This window comes from Rhinopithecus bieti, unplaced genomic scaffold (assembly GCF_001698545.2).
Source record: "Rhinopithecus bieti isolate Rb0 unplaced genomic scaffold, ASM169854v2 scaffold_8675, whole genome shotgun sequence".
Classification (NCBI taxonomy): Eukaryota; Metazoa; Chordata; class Mammalia; order Primates; family Cercopithecidae; genus Rhinopithecus; species Rhinopithecus bieti.
The window spans coordinates 2,142,162-2,163,543 of record NW_016806447.1 but is presented as its reverse complement, the minus strand read 5'-3'; the positions used below and the strand labels follow the sequence as shown (position 1 = coordinate 2,163,543).

Sequence of the window (21,382 nt, the reverse complement as noted above, 5' to 3'; positions counted from 1 at the left end):
TGTGCACTGTGAATCTTTAAGATGAAGATGGCTGAACATCATTTCCCAAGCACTGAGGACCCCTTGCCTTTATTATAGCCTCTTACAGGGTTAGCCAGTAGTATGCAGAACAATATTTTAGAAGTTGAACTAACTGATATTAATACTTGGAACAATTGGTTTGCACCTGCTAAAGGTAAAAGAAAATTATGAACCCGTACACAGGTTGTGGACCAACTGACTTCCCTCCATCTCTCCCTCTCTCCCTCTCTCCCTTCCACCCTTCCTTCTTTCTTTTCTCTGTGGGCAGGCAGAGGGGTCACCCAAGGAGGTGCGTGTTTGCCACCGTTTTGCCTGCTGAAGAGCATTGCTGTTAACATTTTTCTTCCACATCATAAACACTTTTGAGTCCTTTCCATGATTTTCCCCATTTATTGTCACCATTTCTGAAAGAAGGACCCTAAAAATGTGGTGAAAAAGTAAAATTGCTCAAAGTTAAAGAGCAACACGTCTTTATTTTGGAATAAGCTGATACAACTGCAACACTGAATAACGCGAGGGGAAACCCAGTTCAAGTTGAACATAATTAAGTACCCGGGAGGGAGCCCTGTATGAGCCAGGGCACCAGCTCTCTGTCTCCCCTCCAGACACAGTGACTGGAAGCCAGAGAAGTGAGAGCCAGTTCTGTTTTAAAGCAGCTTCTACCGTGCGGGGGAGGTGGATTGGCACCGCCCTACATCTTGCTGTGGCTGCTCCTGCAGTTATAAATGGAAAGGAAAGGAAGAAAAGAGCCATCAACTTTAAACATGTAGCAGTTGTTGCCTTATTTTGATCACCAAATCCTACCCATCCATCCCTCAGTGCCTGGCTCAGATTCCCTCCCCTCCAGGACCAGCTTCTTCTTGGCATCTCCCCTGTTAGAATTTCTAGTATGCTGATTATTTCTGCCATTTACCTAGCACTTGGGCTTTGATCAGCTCACGTTCTCTGTGAGTGATCTTTTCATGGGTATCTAATAATAGGTGCCAGTTCTGAGGGCTTATCATATGAAAAGTGCTGTGCTAATTGCTTTGAATATATTTTGCCATTTAACATTCACAATGATCCTCGAAGGCAGGTACTAATTTTATCCCCATTTTTACATATAAGGAAACTGAAACAGGCTAAGAGAGGTTAAGTACTGACTCCAAATGATAAAAGTCAGGAATGATTGATCCAAGATTTGAACCCAGAGAATGTGATTCCAGAGTCCACATATTCAACCATTTTGTACTCCATTATGCAAGTACAATTGCTTGCACACAATCGGGGTTCAAGAATGATTTTTTTTTTTTTGGTTGGTGAATTAAAAAGCAGATTGGTAGGTGGATTACTTGATTGGCGAGTTAAAAGTCAGTGTGATAAATAGAATGATTTGGAGAGGCATTGTTGGGAAACATTGCACGGACTTGCTGGTCTGTTTTAAATGCTAAGGAAGCTGATTTAGACTGCCATGTGTACATGCATTCCCATTGTATTTGATCCTTATTAAATGAATAAGCTTCAAAGAAAAACATTAATGCATACTAAATTTTAATAATTTATATCACTCCACATTTACTTTCTTTTTCAATATATACATACATGCATTGTTTTCAATTGTAGTCAACAGCTACTATATTTCTTTGTTCTGTTCTCTAAAATATCACTTTAAATGACATATTTCCATATGTTGGCAAATATTGGAAGAATCTACATAATTGTCATTTTTAATGCCTAAGTCATTTTCCGTTGTGTTTGAGTAACTTAACTTGGCCATTTTCCTGTTGTGGATCTGGGCCGTAAAAAGCAGGAGATAGATTTACTGGTTGGTCCATGACTTCCAAGGCTACAGCTGTGATTAGATATGTGTTTCATGTCATTACTAATACTAGTAATGGTGTGTTTATGAAGTTTTATAATTTTCAAAGCATTTTCTCATGGATCTTCTCCTTTAATCATCCCCAGAAGCCCCCCTGAAGAACTGGAAATGCTAGTAATTCCCATTTTGTTGACTGGTGAATTAAGACTCAGTAGAGTGCCAAGCTAGCACTTGGATGGTCCTCAAGAACTGTTGGGTAGAATTAAGGACTTGAATCAGCTGTCCTCATGTCTAATCCTTTTCTAATGCCTCGTATGATAATCACAACAGGATCTTTCTTCTTAGTGTGAGTCATATTTTGGTTCTTATCTCTTCTTTTTCACCTTCCTCTTTATTCCATCTAGTCCTGTTCTTCTATCTCTGCATTTTTTTCAATTTGCTTGTGTCTTCTATTTTTTTTAACACTTGCTTCTTTATTTTCCTTATCTTCTTTTTTTGTAATGCACTTTCTTTTCTTATTTCTCATCTTGTCACCCTATCTCTTATTGCTTGAACCATGAATTGCATATCCACCCTCTCTACAGAACTTTCAATGATTGTCTCTTCCTTGTTCTCCCAAATTTTGTTTTATTTAAGAGATCCGTCTGTCTGCAAAGGGATGATTGAATATTTCAAGGCATTTATTAGTTTTTTGAGCTTTTCCTTTCAGGAAAAAAGAACATGACCTATGCTTAAATTGAGTCCTTCCTAAATAATAATAAAAAAAACTGTATTTTCTTCTTCATGTGACTTTTACCAAACAATACCTTCCTTAGCTTTCATAATGAGAGAAGGACCTTACTTGTAAGCTTTCAGCTTGTAAAAGCTCCCAATGAAGTCAGGATTGCTGTTTCTTCCTAATAACTATAAGTCAGGGCTTGAATTGCAGGGAAGGTTTCTGTGAGTGTATGTTGAAAGAACACAGCTGAATTGAGACTTACAGGTTATCTTCTTCAGTACTGAAGGTAGCAAAACTGCTAAGGCTATGTTTACCTGCTTTTACACACCCGTGAATTTCTGTGGCTTATTTTTAGTAGGTAAAAACAGTGAATTGATTGCAAACATGAGCATCAGCATCAATGTCAATTCTGATTGGGCCCACTACAGATAAGGAATAATAACTCATGTTTATTGAACACTCATTGTGTACCAGTTCGTCACGTATATTGTGTCACTTAATTCTGTCTGCAAGCACAGGAATTTGGTCCTGTGATTAGTACCATCTGCATTTTACAGGCCAAGGTAAGATTAGAGATGAGATTAGAGATGTTAACCCACTTACCTAAAGTGTCACAGCTAGTAAGCCCGGGAACTGGGCTCTGAATCCAAGGAGTGCACTTCAGAGGGCACATATGTGATCGCTGTGTCATCAGCCTTCATCACTGATCTAGTTTCCATAAGACTCTCTCTGCTTCTCGACATCATTGTATTCACTTATTTTTGATGCTTTGTGGTTTTGACCCTCATGGCCTTCCCACGCACTCCCTACGCTCTCACTTCACTCTCAGTCTACAACTCTGCTTTCTTTTTTTGTTTAGAAGATTTATATTATCTGATAAGACAAAACAAACAAACCTCATCTTTTCTTCTCAAATACCTTTCTCTTCTATTACCTCTTTTTCCTTCCTTTGAGAAAGGAGCTCCCTCATTCTGCCCCGGGGAGCTCCTTCCCCGGTGTCCCAGAGCCCATCTGCCTTCCTGAGCTGATCTCTCCAGTCAGGTGTTTCCTCTTCTGCTTACACATTCCTCTCCCTCCTTTTCTCTTCGTTTTTCCTGCTCCTTTTCCTCCCCCCATCTTCTTGCCTCCAGGGTCCTTGTGTCTTTCACAACTTAAATCTTCATTTCTATTTTCTCTTTAGATTTCATCCCAAGTACGTGTGATAATCCCCTCCAGATCCTCATTTCTCTCTTCCTGCTGGACATCTGATCACAGGAAATCTCCAAAGAAAACCCTTCATCTTCATCCCTCCTACCTCCACAGGTGCTTTTTTTTTTTTTTTTTTTTTTTTTTTTTTTGAGACGGAGTCTCGCTCTGTCGCCCAGGCTGGAGTGCAGTGGCCAGATCTCAGCTCACTGCAAGCTCCGCCTCCCGGGTTTACGCCATTCTCCTGCCTCAGCCTCCCAAGTAGCTGGGACTACAGGCGCCCGCCACCTCGCCCGGCTAATTTTTTGTATTTTTTAGTAGAGATGGGGTTTCACCGGGTTAGCCAGGATGGTCTCGATCTCCTGACCTCGTGATCCGCCCGTCTCGGCCTCCCAAAGTGCTGGTACAGGTGCTTTTCTTCCTTCTCTTGACTTCCTTGTCCATCTACTACTGATTTTTCAATTGGCACAATTCAAAACCATTGTGTTACTTTTGCTTCTTTACAACTCGTCTTCCATATTGGAATCACTGCCATATCTCATAGATACAGCATATCTCTGTTTCTGCTGCAAAAACCCCAAGCTCTTCTTTCTCAGATGACAGACATGTTTTTCTCTTTCTGCTAGAGGCTCTTCCTCACTAAAGCTCTCCTAGTCCTTCCCAGGAGGAGGAGGAGACCTTTCTTGAATATCAACTTTGGTTTATAAAACACTCTTTGACACTCAAAACTTGTCAATGCCTTCCCATTGCCCATTGCATTAGCTGTAAATCCTTCACCCTGATTTTCAAGGTCCCTGATTTCCTTGGTTCCCCTGTGAACGTCCAAGGCTCCAGCCATGCTGATTTTCTTCCCCACGCCACACTGCTCCGTTCCTGTGTGCCTCTGTGCTGTTACATGTTCTTCCCTACTAACAAGGATGCCCTCAGCTGGCACTATCTGCAAACATCAAATGAACACTCAAGGTCGAGTTCCTCTTATTCACTTTGGATAAAATATTCTCTGATCCTTGACACCTGTTGCATTTGGGATGTGTATGTGTGTGTGTGTTTGCCATCCCTAAGCATCTTGAGAGAAGGATTCAAGTCTGATTCAACCCTATAGTACCTTCCACAGTGCCTCATACTCAGCTGACTTGCCATAAATGTTAATTGAAGTGAACTGTTTTCTACTGTGGAACTAAACCGAGTAAAACATAAATTGGCTACAAAACTTCAAGATACATGGTAAGAGTGATACTCCTGACACCTTGTTGGCAGTGCAAGCTGGCACCAAAACTTAGAGCTTTGCTTTTACATTTGACACTGCCACTCGCCACCTCCCCCTACCCTCCCCACTTCAAGCTGTTTCCTTGGCTCCTACGGCAGCCTTCCCAACACATTGGTGAGTTTGTCAACACTAAGTAGAAATCACTGCCCTATATCATGAAGGTCATTCTGTTGTCATGTTTTCTTTGGTTAGTTTTTTAAGAGTAAAGCAATAGCCACAGACACTGAAGAAAGAAGTCTCACTTGGTTGGTTGGTTTTGTTTTGTTTTGTAGCTTTTGTACTAACTCAAAACCTCTAAAAAGAATACGTGATTTCTAAGAGCTTACGGGTGGACTGAGCACAAAGTAATGATCAAAAGGGAAAGAGATAGGATGTTTTTTTTCTTCTGTCATCTGTATATTATTTTCTGGATTCCTGTCATACTTATCTCACAAGCAGAAACGCATCAATTTTAAAAGTGGCATTAGAATTCAAATTCGATGCCCTTTAAAGGCCCTGAGTTTTGGCATGAAATCATTTCTTTTTCACCTGACGAAGAACAGTTACAAGTGCTGATTATTTTAACCGCTTCCAAATGCACTTAATGTGGTTGCATTAAGAACCTAATGGACTGACAAGACATTATTAAAAATCTCACTGTGTGTCTAAATTTGTCTTTATAGATCATTATTTATCAGCTGAGGAGTCACTGCTCCATAAAACCAACATCCAAAGCCATTGTGTCGACAGTACACATTTACTTTAATATCTTCAAGCTTTTTTGATTTTGCTCCAAAGAGGTGAAATAAATTATTTCACTGCCATGTGCTTCCATCCGTCATGATTGTGGGTAATTCTCACTGATCCTTGAAGCAGAGCCTTTGTGATTTGAAGAAAGCATCATATAGTGATGACCACATGCAATTTCCTCACAGCTGCAGGGTGACATATTAGAGGATTCTACAGCTGCTGAGTCAAAATATTAATTTTTTATCTGTTTAAATTTCTAGCATGTCTATATGCTGTGCATATTTAGAAAACAAATGGAATCTTCTGCTTGCTTAAAAACAGTAAATGCATTTATTCCAGCTGGAGCTAATACTCCATTTTTCAGGCTGCCTTGTAATGTGTTTATTAATTTGCTTGTTTACGGTGCTAATTCACTACTTTTATTAGCAAGGTGGTATATACACAAACAACTGGAATTCCATCTGTGCCCCCACCCCCAACTCACATACTTATTATACATCAGTAATCTGAAACAGCCTAAGCGTAAATGTATCCTGGGCCTCTCTTCTTTCCTTGTGACTCTTAATGAGTCGTATATTTAAAGACTCTTTACTGTAATTGCAATAGTGACAAACAAGAATTTACTTACTGAGTAGTAGCGGGAGGAATCTGAGGGACAGGCTCCAGAATAGGCACTGTTTTTAAGCAATTGACAGATACATGCTCCCTATTTCAACATATTTGAGGTCAGCCTCTCTTTTTTTGATTGCAGGCAGGAAGGTCAGATGCAGATGCCTTACTGCACAGATGGGGTTTTTTGGATGGGACATTAATCCTTGCAGAAGCTGCTAGAGTGATGGGTTGGAAATTCAATTCCCTTGTTTTAGTAACTGCAGTCTGATACAAGTTAAGCAATGACCATATACACTTCCTCTACTGTGTCCTGTGAAATGGTTTTCAATATCACCTGTGGGCAGGAACAGGCACGGATGGCAGACTGGGGTATTTAAGGGGAATTCACCCCGGAATTTGTTGGTCTCTCTGAGGACGCTGCCATTGTAAGGACACAGTTTCTGACAGATGTGCTGCTATGATGTGGGCCCATCAAAGATCTGAATTAGAGGGTTCATCAGACGGTTACCACCAAATGAGAAGAATTCAAGAGTTGCCTCCAAATCAGACTGGTTTGTAGAAAATATGCCCATAGACTTTACTGTGAGTAAAATGACTGGTGTCGTGGCAGTTTATTGGGTCACATAGTCACCTCCCATAGTGCCTAGATGTGGGGCTCATGCCACGTCTTAATTATGTTTAGATTGTATAATTAATACATTTGGCTGGCCATGGGGGTAGTTCTCTCTCCTTATTATCTCCAATTGTAACTGACAAGGCAGTTGGCAGTTGTCACAACTGCACCCCGAGTAGCGCTCTTTTTCTCCTGACCTCAAGTGGATTTTGAAAACCAGGTAATGCAACCCATATTGCCCTTTTTCATAGGCCTTCAAATTCTCCACAATTTCCTAGTATTTTTACTCCAATAACTTATTTTTCCCCCTCTAACAACTGTGTGGGAGCTACCTACCAGGTACCACTGATTTGGCCAAATTCTACTTTGTTTTCCTTTTAAAAGGAGTTTTGAGAACTGTCCATGAGTGACAAGGCCTTCCCCAGTCATGCAAAGAAAAACCACAAGTGTGTTTTTCTTCCTTCTCAAGGATCTCCATTCCTGGTCACAATAGTTTTCATGTATTTGCATTATAAAATTCTTAATATGCCTACTCTAGCATAAGCCCCTTGAGAACAATTCAGTAGAGGGATGTTTTTGTCAGAAAAGGAGCTTCTGCAGATGTAATGGAGGGGAGGAGGCTGGTAGGGGAGAGAACAGTAAGGAGCCTGCTTTTCTTCTCCAGCAAGGGTTTCATGGCAAGAGCTGCTGTATGTCAGAGTTTTCTTAGATTGTTAGTTTTCTGCTTTGGTTTGATGTCTTCTCCTAACATGAGTTGCCTTTCATATAAAAAACATTCTCATTTAAATCTATAACAAAAACACAGAGACCTCAGTAAAGAAACTGAAAAAAGACACACACGCACGCGCGCACACACACACACACACAGAGAGAGAGAGAGAGAGAGAGAGAGAGAGAGAGAGAGAGAGAGAGAGAGATTCCCAATTGCCTTTACCATAAAATCCAGACTCCTTTCCATGACTTACAATGTTTTGCAAAACTGGCCTGCTCAGGTCTGAGTGGCTCTTTTGTGTGTTCTTTAAGATCCAGCCATGTTGAACTTTTCTCCGTTCCTTGAAGGCATCCTGTTCTGTTCAACTGCTGGGTTGCCTAAGCTTTCCCTCCTCTTGGAACCCTTTCCAAACATTCTCCCCCTGCCCTGCTCCTCTTGCAGCTAACTGCCACCAGTGTTCTTGTCTCAGCCTCCTCTGGGAGGTCTTCCCTGGCCCCTGGACTAAGTTGGTACCCCTGCTATGTACTTTCATGGCACCCTATCATTATCCCTGTAGCATTCTACAGGATGTTTGTAACAGTCTCATGCCAGTCCTGCACCTCAGTGTCCACCATGTTTTCAGGTTGCTCAGCACACTGTCCCCATGACAAAATTTGGAGACAGCCCTCTTTAAGGCAAGAAACATAGCCCAAGTCCACTCTACTATTGGACTCAAACATTCTACTGGGTTACTTCCAACCTGTTCTATAAGAGGGGCAGGCAGGAGCAAAGGGAGTGGTGTCTCTGCTTTTTCTTCCCCTTCAGTTTGAAGGTTTTTAGGTTGGGGTAGGGAGATGGAGAGTGTAGGGGTTGTGTTGATCGGGGAGGGCGTGGGTCTATTAGTTCCAATGCACATTCAAGAACTTTTTCGGCCAGGTGAGGTGGCTCATACCTGTAATCCCATCACTTTGGGAAGCCAAGGAGGGAAGATTGCTTGAGGCCAGGAGTTTGACACCAGTCTGGGCAATATAGTGAGACTCCTGTCTGCATGAAAAATAAAAGGATTAGGTGGATCCAGTGGTACACACCTATAGGTCCAGCTACTCAAGAGACTGAAGCAGGAGGATCCTAGAGCCCTGAGTTCGAGGTTTCAGTGAGCTATGATTTTGCCACTGTACTCCAGTGTGGGCAACAGAGGGACACCTTGTCTTACCAAACAAAAAAAGACCATTTTTCTTTCTATCTTCTGTGCCCTGGGTTCTATAAGTATAGTGTCTTTGTAGATCTGATTTTGATAACTTCGGGAACACATGATAACCCCATACTTCCTGGTCCAATGGGGGATAGTGACAGTGGATGAGGAAGGGACTCACTGATTGATACCTCAGTTTATTCTTTGATTGTGCATCTTAAATACTCAATTAAAATGATATATCCAGAATCATTTCCCCCACCATGCTGAAAATTGTAGGAGTATCGTAGCCATTGGAATGTTTTCATTGTTTCGATGAAAAAAAATGTTTTTCATACTCAACCTCGATTATAATAAAAGAAATATGAAGTAAAACAATGACATAGCCCCAATTTTCACCAACCAATTTAACCAAGATTGGTTTACCATTTTTAAATTTTTTAGTGCTGGCAAAATTAGGATGAAACAGTCTCATAAATAGCTCTTGAATTATACATCAATAGGAACTTTCTGGAATGAAATTTATAATATCAATTAAGAATTTTAAATTTTTTCATGCTTGTAGTGCTTAAAAGTGTATGCTCTGGACTTAGTCTGTTTATGATATATGTAAAGCAAATGACTTAACCTTTCAGGTCTCAGTTTCCTCATTTATAAAATGGGGATAGTAACATTGCCTACTTTTTCTCTTCAAGTGAAATTATGTGTTTATAATAATTAATATTTTGCCCAATGTATATTCAGAGCTCAGTAAATGTAAACTGTAATAATAATATGAATTGTACCCTTTTGACATTGTCCTTTAGGAAATAATCTGAGATGCAGACAAAGATTTATGCACAAAAATGTTATCATAGCCTTAATTATAAAAATGGAGACAAATTGTAAGTAAATGTTCAAACTGTAAGAAAATGATTTTCTTGTTTGCTTACTTAATACTGGAATATGATGTAGCTGCTAAAAATGATGTTTACAGAGTCCCTAATGACATGTGGGAATGCTGATGAAATTGAGTAAAAAAGGTACTATAATGCCCACATTTAATCTAATCTATGTAAAAATCTCTGTATATAAAATTGTATAGAGAAAGCACTAAAAAAAAAAATGTCAGTGTTAGTAGTTATTGACCCCGAAAACCATGCTTAGGGTGATTTTATGATTATTTATACTTTGTAAAATATTTTCATGTTTCCTCTCTTCCGTGGCTTACTTTGTAGTCAGAAAATAAAACCCTTAGATCCCTGTCTGAACCTGCTCAGCTCTTCTGTGTAGATCACAGCAGTCCTGGACTTGTACCTGAAGCCTGCTCGCAGGTGGTGCCCTGTGGGACCGGCTACTCATAGCCTGTCTTGCCTGAGTTTTGTAGTCTGCCTTAGGGAACTATACTTTTCTGGTTGTAAGTCAGAACATTGGTATTAATCCTCAAGCCCTTGTTGCTCTGATTTCTGGCTTCTGTCCGTGCAGATCGTTACTCATTTTGAGGTCTCCCAAGAAACTCTCTCCTACAAAGAGATTTTGACTTCAAGCCTCTGACGACAAAAGTGTTCCCTAGGTTTTGGGGACTTATTATTCTTTTCAGCTCGATTTAATAAAAATCAGTCAACCAACCTTGAGAGCCTAATTATATAATTGGCCTTCTGTTGGGGGATTGCATATGATGGAGCTGGGAAGGAAAGTTTGCATGAGTGGATTAACATGGGTCCCACTCAGGTTGTTGCTTTGGAATGAGTCTATTCACAGGATCGGGTGTTCAGCATGACTTTTTAAACCATAGAATGAATACAGGTAGTGAACAAAAAGAGTTAGATAGTTTAACTTTCCACACTTGAGTGTTTATAATCTCCTGTGTGAGGTAAAACTATAAACTAACTTGGATAAATGTGATGTGTTGGTCAACTTGGAGTTGATCGTTTTGTATTTTCAGGTGTCGTGTACTGATTTCTCCATTGACTCTGAGCACTCACTGCATCATGCAATATATGTCTGGGGACTGATCGGATGCCTTCTTATGGCTTAACATGGAGCTGTGGAAGGAAGCAGAGGCCCTGAGTAATTTCAGAGTTTCTGAAACTCTTCAGACCTTTCCATTGATTTCTGGCGTCTGTGTACCCAAATCTACCAAACAACCATGTCTGGTTTAAGATCTCCAGAGACTTGATTAGGAGGATAGAAAAAGTTAAAGGCTGTAAGGAACCTGTATATTTATAAGTCGTCAGAGGCACAGAAAGAGAACCCAGCCAAGAAAAGCACCTGTGTCACTCAGGCTGAGAGGAGAGAGTTTTAACGGGAAAGGCTGCCTGGTCGACAGTGCCTTGTGTTGCAGAGATTTCAGGTAGGATAAGGAATTAGAGGAGGCCATTAGATCTGGTCCTTAAGAGGCCATCAGAGACCGTTTCAAGAGCAATACCACAGTAAAATATTTTGAAAACAGATAACAATGAAGTGAGGAGTTAGAGGGGCAAGGAAGCTGGGTAGTTAAGGGAAGGCAAGAGATGAGTTGTTTGTAGAGAAAAGTTTTTAGGACAGTAGGCAATGGAGAGCATGGTTGGAAGTTGAGGCTGAAAAGAGAGATAGGGGAAAACAGGTGGAATAATATTGAAAATTGGATCAAGAATATAGGTGTAGGCATTAGCCATTTTATCCTGGGAGAAGGGAGGAAATGAAATAAAAACAGGAATAGATAGGCGTTTTGAGGTTGAAAGGAATGAATGCAGGATGCTCTGCTTAATGATGTAGATGAGATCACCTGAGAAGACATGAATGGGTGGGCACAGTGGGGTAGTGACTTCAGAAGAGTAATAAGGGTTTAAAAGCACTGCTGGGTGTGGGGGAAGGAATGTCCACAACCTGGCTCCAGTTTCCTTTAGAATAATTAACACACGTTACACTCCTTATTTAAACAGAGATCCCAAGATCAGATAAATCCATAAATACTTATTTGTTGTACCCACAAAATACTACAGGAGTCTGCTTACTTTCTCTTGAAAGCATCCCCTGGGTGATTATTCTTTTATGTTTCTCTAATTGCATGCTAGAGAAAGCATCTGTTAGATGCAACTAGTCTTTAGACCACTGAACACCTGCAGATCTTGTTGATGCATGCCCAAGTTCAGAAAGCTCTGGAAGAAATTGCTTTAAAGAGGATAGGCCATAACTTTTCAAATAACGGAGCCTTGAATCTGTAGTGTTTCCTAGGTTTCCAATCCTAACATTTACCCACTTGTTAAGGTAATCATAAAACACTATCACCTTCATTTGCTCTTGCAACTTTTGAAGCTTTTTAAATTTCCCTTTGCACAACTGGGATTGTGCTCCTGGCACTGTGAGGAAGGCGTAGGGAAGAGAGAGCAAAGGGCTTGGCATTATGTGGAAACCATACACCAAATCTGGGGAAAGTAGCCTCCTTCTCGTATTTCCCTCAATGCAGTCATAATTTCCTTTGTAGTTTACTGAAGGACTGAAATGAGGATTAATTTGGCTCTCAGGATATCATGAATTGTTCCTAATATTGGCATAAGGCTGCTTGTAATTTGTAACTCCCAAAGTTCAGAGAAAGGTTGGGGACTGTTAGTTTGTATGCTGCCAAAAGATTCAGCATTTTTGAGTCAGACTTCTGTGGCTTAACTTCTGGGATGACTATGAAGGTCCTCTGAAGGGTTCTCATGTGGATGAGTGGGCACTGGACATGAAAGGGAGATCTGCTTCATGTGCAGGGAACACATCCAGATGATCAACAGTTAGGATCAACAACAGTGTACAGAGAAAGACCTGTTTTTAACAGATTTCAGGGGCAGGAATCTGTTTTACCAACATGGATTTTGCTAGAAATCACAGTCTCTACTACAAGCCTTGAGATGAAACAAGACATTTTGAGGCCATGGGTGGTGCATTAGCGAGTACAAAGAAATGCTTTGAATCCTACAGGGGAAGATGGGAAGGCCCCATAACCAGAACTCTTTCTTTTCTTTTTTCTAGATCTTACTCCTTTTTCAGTTTAGGTGGGTAAATTGAGATTTGTGGGTTTTCTCCTGCCTTTGGGATAAAGGATGATAAATGGGACTTATAGAGTAATTACCACTTGAAAGCAGGAAGTTTTCACCTACAAAGGAAGCTGAACACAATCAAGTTCTTTATTAAAGAATGACTATCATGTGAATGAGAACAAGAGACAGTGCTGTCTGGACAAAATAATTTGTTTTATAGCTTTAATCCCAACTGGCATTACAGAGCTACTATGCACTATGTATCGGGTCATAAAAATGAGTTTTCAACTCACAACTCTTCTTCATAACTTTGTCTCTAAAGATCAAAATATTCCAGCAACTCAATCCAATTATTTACTCACCCCAGTCCATTCATACTGAAGGCTGAGACTGGTATACTGACTCCGGAAGGCCAAATCTGTGACAAGGAGCCTTGCAGAGGGCTCAGGTGCCCTGTTGATGCAGAATTTTTCTCAGCTTCTTTGCCGGACTCATGGCAGCGGCGCCTCATCTGCTCAGCCTGCTGTGCTCAGCCCCTTGTGGGAGAAACATGTGAGTTAGTGAGTGCAGGATCCAGCTGGCCTCTCGGGGCACTGACACAAGAGCAAGTGCCATGGGGGGCCTGCAGCCAAACCAGGCATGTCACCTCAAGGGAAACGTGGTGGCATCCAGGTGAGGGTACCCATGACCCTGAAGCCCCAGAAGCGGTGTTATAGTGCTCTTTTAGTTTCGCCATCTGCAGTCTGACAGATGGTGGTGTGTTAGCAGCTCATTTGGCCTCTTGCCTTGTTGCTGAGGCAGTTGCCCTCTGCTGGTGAGGGCAAAGGGCTGGTGTGACAGCCTTTTCTGGGTACCAGCACTTGGTGGGCCCCAAGCTCTTGTCCAGTGTTGAAGAAGAATGGGGTTACACAGAAAATTGAATGATGGTAAAAGTGGAGAATTTTATTGAGTGATGAAAACATTTCTCAGAAGAGAGGGGAGCTGGAGAGGGGACGAGAAGGACAGGTCGTCTTCCCCCAAAATCAGGTTGTCTCTTCCCCAAAGTCAGGCTGTCTCCCCACTACTGACTGAGTCTGGGGTCTTTATGGGCACAGGATGGGGGTGAGGCATGCCATAGGTAGTTTTGGAAAAAGCAACATTCAATTGGTAAAAAGGCATGATTCAGAAAGAACCAATTGGGAGAGGGTGGGCAAAGAGGAACAGAAGTTCTTACTTTGGACTTTCTGTCATGGGTTTCAGGCTGTTTTTTGTTGTTGTTGTTTTATGTGAAGATGGGGCTTCACCAAGGACCTGTCCTGTCCTCCTAGAATTTCTCTGCCTCCTGCCTCTATTACTGTGAAGGGGGTGGGGGAAGCTGCACTCCAGTCTCAGACCCCCAGGGGAGATATTGATAGTATTGATCTTACTGCTTCTGTTAGTCAGGAAGTTCTCTCTATACTCCTAGCAAGTATCTATCACGTGGCACCCTCGTATCTAAAGGTCATTCCGTTGGAAAGGGATGAAAACTCAGTCACTGTGCTGGGCCTGGCCATTTGCTAAAAACCTCAAACACACAATTTGTACAGGTCCCAAGCTTCTACTTTACTGATATACACTGCCTTTGGGCTACTCTCCAGCTGTCAGCTGCAGTGTTTGTAATTGAAATCTCTTCTGCCCTTTGTGCAGTGATGAGACTTTGTGCTCATGAACACCCATGCCTTCTCTCTGCTCCCCTTCCCCTTCCAGACTGCCATCCCCTGTGCCAGCACTGTGCAGCTGATCACAACACCGGGAGCATCTGCCTGAGGTGCCACAATGCCCGCTACCTGCTGCTCGGGGACCACTGTGTTCCTGACTGCCCTTCAGGATACTATGCAGAGAGAGGAGCTTGTAAAAGTGAGTAACTGCTGGACTCAGGAGCTGGAGCTGCTACCCGAGATTCTCTTTGGGCAGTAGCTGGGAAGGCTTGACCTTTCCTAAGAGAGAGCAGAGGCAGGAAGTATGCCATGGGACTGTAAACCAGACCTGCCAATGTTCTTAATGTTGGGACTTTATTACCCACACTTGGGATGCTGCTTGGAAGAGAATCTGACATCATGGTTTCTGTTATGTCTCTTTTTCCTCTGCAGAATGTCACTCCTCGTGCAGAACCTGCCAGGGCAGAGGACCTTTCTCCTGCTCCTCATGTGACACCAACCTCGTGCTGTCCCACACTGGCACCTGCAGCACCACCTGCTTCCCTGGGCACTATCTGGATGACGATCACGTTTGCCAGCGTAGGTTTTTCCAATGAACCTTCTCTCCTTTCCTTCCTTTCCTGCCTTTCTGAAGCCATTGAAAGAAATGTGAGGTTCTTCCATCTTCTCACCTGATAGCCTTTATTTTTATAAAAGGAAGAAATCCAATCTACAAAGGCAATAAGGTTGCCATTAACAGATTGTAGCTCAGATATTGGCCTAATCAAAAGTGCTAGGCTTGGCGGTAGGGTCTCTTCTGTAAGTGCCAGCTGTGTGATCTTGGGCAGATTATTAACTCCTCTGTCCAGGTTATCTCATTTAAAAAATAAAAGTGTTAGTTTGTTTCATCTTTATAGTTTTTCTCAGCAATCCCATTCTATGACCGTAGGCAGAGAGTGGAACTTGCTTTAGTACACAGTCGGTGGACTAAGCACTTCTCTGGATTGAATTTGTTTTCTACATGTATTTGTGAATATTGACAGTGTACAGGCTTTGCATGCTGGAAATATCCATTTCTGCCTAAACAGTAGTTATTTGGACTTGTATGGGAGTTACTTGTATAGATGTCTTATTTCTCAAGTAAGTCAGGATATGATGAATTACCTTGAGTTAGGCACAAACAAAGAGTTAGGATATTCTATTAGGGAATGGGTAAATCTCTCTGAAAAAAAAAATAAGATATCCTTCATAGATGAAGGAACATTTATGATAGGCTGATGCCGCTTATTTTATCTCAGGCACCAAAGTGTCATTTGCAAAAACGAAAAATTGTTATACTTTTGAAAACGACAATTAACAAATATAGTGGTGATATTTCAGTTGTGTGTTCTAGGGGATACCTAGAATTGCTGAAGGAATTGTGCAGTAGTGGTTAGGAGAGTGGGCTCTAGAGTCAGAGAACTGAAGTTCAAATCCTAACTGCTACTTAGAGCTTTATGACCTTGAACAAGCCAATTAACCATAGGCCTCAGTTTCTTTTTTGTGTGTGTGAAAGGAAGATTATAAAAATACCTACATCCTATTGTTGTTACATTTAATATAGACCATAGTGGAGGATAAGTTGTCAGAATTGATTAACCATTGTTTTGTTTTTATCATCATCATCTAAAATGAGAGGCAAATAAAGTAGTAAAGATATTTCTATTTTATAGATAGGATGATAGATATTACTGTTAGTTTATTGAGATCCTTGCAAAGATTTGCATTAGTTATATGGAACTCACCCTTTTGCATCATCTGTGGAGGTACTGGAGATCTAAAAACAAATTTTTTTGGACCAGTGGGAAGATTGCTTTTGTAACAAAAACTTTGCTTTGTATGTATCAACTGTCTGCCAGAATCTGTAGATTCTGTAATACAAGAGACAGGAATGAAATACTTCCATGTTCTATTCAAGAGCAAGAGAGTGTTGGTGGAGAAATAGTGACTTAGATTTATGAGGCTCTTCACAGCACTGGAATCACAGAAATAAAAGTTCAAAAGAAAAAATAGAATCCATTGTATGAAGTATAGGTAACAAAAATACATTGCATTGAAATAGTTCTCTTCTGGGAAGTTTTTGTCTTGGTGCAGGGTGGCCTCTGCACAAACACATTTGCTATCATCCCATGTAAATAGAATGTCATAGAATATTTCAGTTGGATTAAGAATTTCCTAAGTTTAGTCCTTAAATTTCATTCTAAGATTGAAAAAGTATGCTCCTACGTTGGGATATTTGAGTTTCTAGTAGGTTAAAAAAAACACCAAAAAACAAAAACAGCCTGGCCACATGGTGAAACCCCATCTCTACTAAAAATACAAAAAAACTAGCAGGGCATGGTGGTGCATACCTGTCATTCCGGCTACTCGGGGGGTGCTGAGGCAGGTGAATCGCTTGAACCTGGGAGGCAGAGGCTTCAGTGAGCTGAGATCGTGCCATTGCATTCCAGCCTGGGTGACAGAGCAAGACTCGGTCTCAAAGAAAAAAAAAATTCAACAATGTTCTATTCTAATACTCATAATTATAGACAATTATAAGCCTGCCAATTTTAGAAATTCTGCAATAAGGGCTTTTGAGGAAATGTAATCAGTATTAAGGGATATTAAGGGAGGCATTCATAACCAAATTATTGAAGGAAGTAAGGACTGGAGAGCTTTCTAGATATTCTAGTTACAGGAATCTTTCGAGAGGATGTACTATTAATTGAATTAAAAAATTTAAGGGTCACCAGTTGAGGTAGGAACTTTAAAAAAGAGATGATACGTAAGGTTCTGAGTACTTGAAACCATAGTGCTTTGGTATTGGAGGAGAATTCCAGAGTTACTCAAGCCAATCTTGCACCAGTGCAAAGACTCTTTCTCACTCACCTCCACAGACTTCCACAGAAGAAAGCCTGTTCCACTGCTGGGGAGCTGGAGTTGCCGGACAGTTGTTTTTAATTGGCCCTAAAACTTGCCTCCAAAATGATATAGAATAAGCTTCTTCCTTCATTCACACAATTACTTTCCAAAGTGTGAAATTAACTATCATTCCCCACTTGGATATCTCTGTGCCATGTAGACCTAGAGCCAATGGAGTATTGAAGCAGGAGTGAATGACTATTTCTTAGACTTATAGCAGAAAACAGGTCTGTTTAAGAAGGTGATTGAACCCCTACACTGTGAGGTCCCTCACTCCTTACAGCACATCGCAGTTGTCATGGTTACTGGACATCCCAGCTTCCCTCACTGATTTCTGGTGCACTCTGCCACCTTTTTCACCGTCCTCCTGCATTTGCTATAGGGGTCACTGACCTCAGAGAACTACCCCTGCTACTCCAGGTGTGGCTACACCAAGATGTCTGCGTCAGGACTAGTAAGTACTTTATGGGGTCTGAATGTAATACCATGGAAGCTGAGAACCCGAGGGACGTTGGTATCTACAGAACTGCTCTGTGTCAGACAGGGTAAGCCATTTACTCATTACTTTGGAAAGGGTAAGAGGAAGAAGTCCTTGAAGCCACCTGTTTCTCAATGTGACACTACCATGCCCCTCCAAATCCTCCATAAAGTCTTCCAGGTATCCAAAATGCTCAGCATGAATCCATTTCTTTTAGAAGTGAGTGAAGGGGCTGAGGTATACATCAAGGTTCCAAGGGTGGATGAGTACTCTGTGCAAAGATTCAGGCCGGGCACAGTGGCTCACACCTGTAATCCCAGCTCTTTGGGAGGGCACGGTGGGAGGATCATTTGCGGCCAGGAGTTTGAGACCAGCCTGGGCAAAAAAGTGAGATCCTGTCTCTAGAAAAAGTTAAAAAATAAGCTGGACATGGTGGCGGCATGTGCCTGTGGGCCCAGCAATATGAGAATCTGAAGCGGGAGGATTGCTTGAGCCCAGGAGGTAGAGGCTACAGTGAGCTGTGTTCATGCCACCACACTCCAGCCTGGGTAACAGGGTGACAGAGTGAGAACTGTCTCAAAAAAGAAGAAAAAAGATTCAGAAACACAGACGCAGGTGGAAGTAAGTCATAGGAAACCCTCAGACACTAGGGCAAGGAATTGGCCTTGACCCCTGGCTGGGAAACTGGCATTCGGGGACCTCATTTTGCAGCTCTATGTCAAGAAAGGAGAACCAGCTGACCTTACGTTGCATATCACATTTTTGGTTACTATCAGGCCTGTTATTGACTAAAAATCTTAGATATTTTTTCCATAGCAACTGCTTTCTAAGCAGGTCTTCTTCATTCTGTATTTGTACAGTTGGTTTTAGAACATAAATGCGGGACTTTTCTTAGAGTTCTGCTTATTTCACTTGATTACTGTAGGTTCATGATTTCAACTGGTTAAGGTAACTGACCTGTTGTTCTTCCAGCTGGTGAAACTTATATGTATGTTTCCTATATAGGTGCATGTGGTGTATTTAAATATTATTGACATGGTTTCTTTGTTTCCATTAAAGTCATGGATAAAAATATTGATCAAGCAAGAATTTAAGGTTTGATTAATGTGATACTCTACTGTGGACACTATTTTTATCAGTTATAAAGATTTGCTGATCACATTTTGAGTATGCTTTTCAACCACGTTCAAATCCACTTACAACTAGTAGGTCTTCATTTTTGTATTCACAAGTTTATTTTTGGAATCTCTATCAAACTCTTTGCCAAAATTAAGATACACCATGCATAAAATTCTATCAAAAAAAAAAGGATAAAATTTGGTCTCACCTAAGTTTACAACAGTTAAACTATTCTTTTCTAATTATTGAAAATAATTAGAACTGAAAATCCAGTCTAGAATTTTCCCAGGACCTTAAATTGCCAATATACATATTCTAATGAATATTTTATAGCAATGTCTTTCTTTGTAGGTGAAACAATAGCATGTGATTTTTTTTTTTTTTCAGGGAGGTAGTTTTCTTGCACTGTGCCATATACTTTGATATCATATAGATCTAAAACTCACTGGGTTTCTCTGTGAACTTTTCCTCTGACACATACTTAGGGAAGATTTCCGAAAGAAACAGAAATGCTGGTGGTTGTATATATCTTATGCAATATCTAGCTTTATTTCATTTATGTAACAAGTGTTTATTGAACACCTATAATATGACAGATAACAAGCTAGGTGCTGACTAACATTACAATGAACAAAATAGACCTGCTATTTTCTTTCTTGAAGTTTGCGGCCTAAAAGATACAAATGTTAATCGAATAATCACTCAAATGGAAATTGCTATACATGGCATGAAAAATATGTACAGGATGCTGTAATGGAAGGTCTGTTTTAGAATAGAAAGTTAACAGCGGTCCCAGAAGAAGAAACTGAAGAATGAGTAAGAGTTAAAGACTCAGAGATTATATTAAGAGGATTCAAATATGCATGTTATAATAGGATTTCCAGGTGGAGAGAATGGAGGCAATGGTAGAAGAGCAATATTTGCAGAAATGATAGCTGGAAATTTTCCAGGATTGAAAAACGACATTGAGTTTGAAGGCGAAAGTGTACTCGGAAACCTGAGCTGTATGAATTTTAAAAGCCACTCTGGTCGATGCATGGAAAATAGATTGCAAGGGGGTCAGAGCGGAGATGGAGAAACCAATTAGGAGGCTGTGATAGTAGTTCAGCATGGGATGATGATGGCTTAGAAATATTGGCATTTGTGGATATGGAAAAAAGTGAAAAGTTCTGAGAGTTATATTGGAGTTTGAATAAATAGGATCCAGTGAATAATTGGATTAGGAGTCGGGGAAAGAGAGGTGTCAAGATAGACTCCGAGGTTTCTGGCATGAAAAACTACGTCGATGGAGAAATGCCAGTTGTTAAATGAGGGAAGATGGAAGCATGACCAGATTGGGGGATCATCCCTGAATGTCAGAGTTACGTGACTGGCTTATAAGAGTTGTAACTAGGCAAATCAGTCAACCAGTTCACCTTCAAGTCCTTTGCATCTTAAAGTATGGGGATTCCCAAGCTCCCAGTAAAGTTGGTGCCTAATTTTAATGTTGGTATCACACAAAAACCTGAATCTACATTATGGACTAAAGGGGGCTTGATTCCTGAAGAAGTAAGGTTTAAGTTCTGAATTGTAATTCCAGGGATCTTAGAGTAAGCATAAATTCTGTTGCTGAATCACAGAGCAATTTGGATATGGGATTTCCATTCTTGGGTTTGCAATTTATATTCTTTGTAAAATAATATTACCCTTTTCTATTTTGGAAACTAATATTTTCTGTTTTTGTTGATCACAGGGGAGGGCTATGAGCCATAATGAAATGTGGAGCAGGTTGGAGCAAGGCTTTGTTCCTATGTAACATCTGTCTAGGTTTGATCAGTGCTTCAGTATTTGCAATTGTAATCATCCGGTCATTTCCTTTTCCTGTCTGCTCAGCATGCAACACACAGTGTGGAAGCTGTGATTCACAGGCCAGCTGTACCTCCTGCCGAGATCCAAACAAGGTTCTGCTCTTTGGGGAATGTCAGTACGAGAACTGTGCCCCACAGTACTATCTTGACTTCTCCACCAACAGGTGCAAAGGTAAAGCTCTTCCTGAATTGTGTAAAGATTCTTTTACTCAGTGATACCCCTTTACTACTGATGTCTAGTTTTCCATATTGAGAAAACACCAGTCATCATATATTTTGACTGTCTCTGATGATAGCAACAATTGTGTAGGTATGTATAGGTTCATTTATTCACTCCTTGATTTACTTATTAAGCATGTATTTTGAGCACCTTCTTGTGTCAGACGTTGTACCACATTTTGATAACAAGACTAGAGGTGGCAAATTGTAAATCCTCAGGTTATATTTGGCCCATAGACATGTTTTCTTTGGTCGGCCTAATGTTTCAATGCTTTAAAATCTTTAATTATTCACCTTTTAAAAATTAGAATATTT

At 40.8% G+C, this 21,382-nt stretch overlaps 1 protein-coding gene across 1 annotated transcript in view; it reads left to right on the top strand.

The window, feature by feature from the left end:
* Nucleotides 1-21,382, top strand: part of FRAS1 (Fraser extracellular matrix complex subunit 1) — a 483,930-nt gene that overhangs the window by 258,112 nt on the left and 204,436 nt on the right. Inside the window, exons 21-23 of the mRNA XM_017876598.1 lie at nt 14,535-14,684; nt 14,918-15,064; nt 20,874-21,020. Of these exons, the coding sequence (XP_017732087.1) occupies nt 14,535-14,684; nt 14,918-15,064; nt 20,874-21,020 (444 nt within the window). The remainder of the gene's footprint in view (nt 1-14,534; nt 14,685-14,917; nt 15,065-20,873; nt 21,021-21,382) is intronic.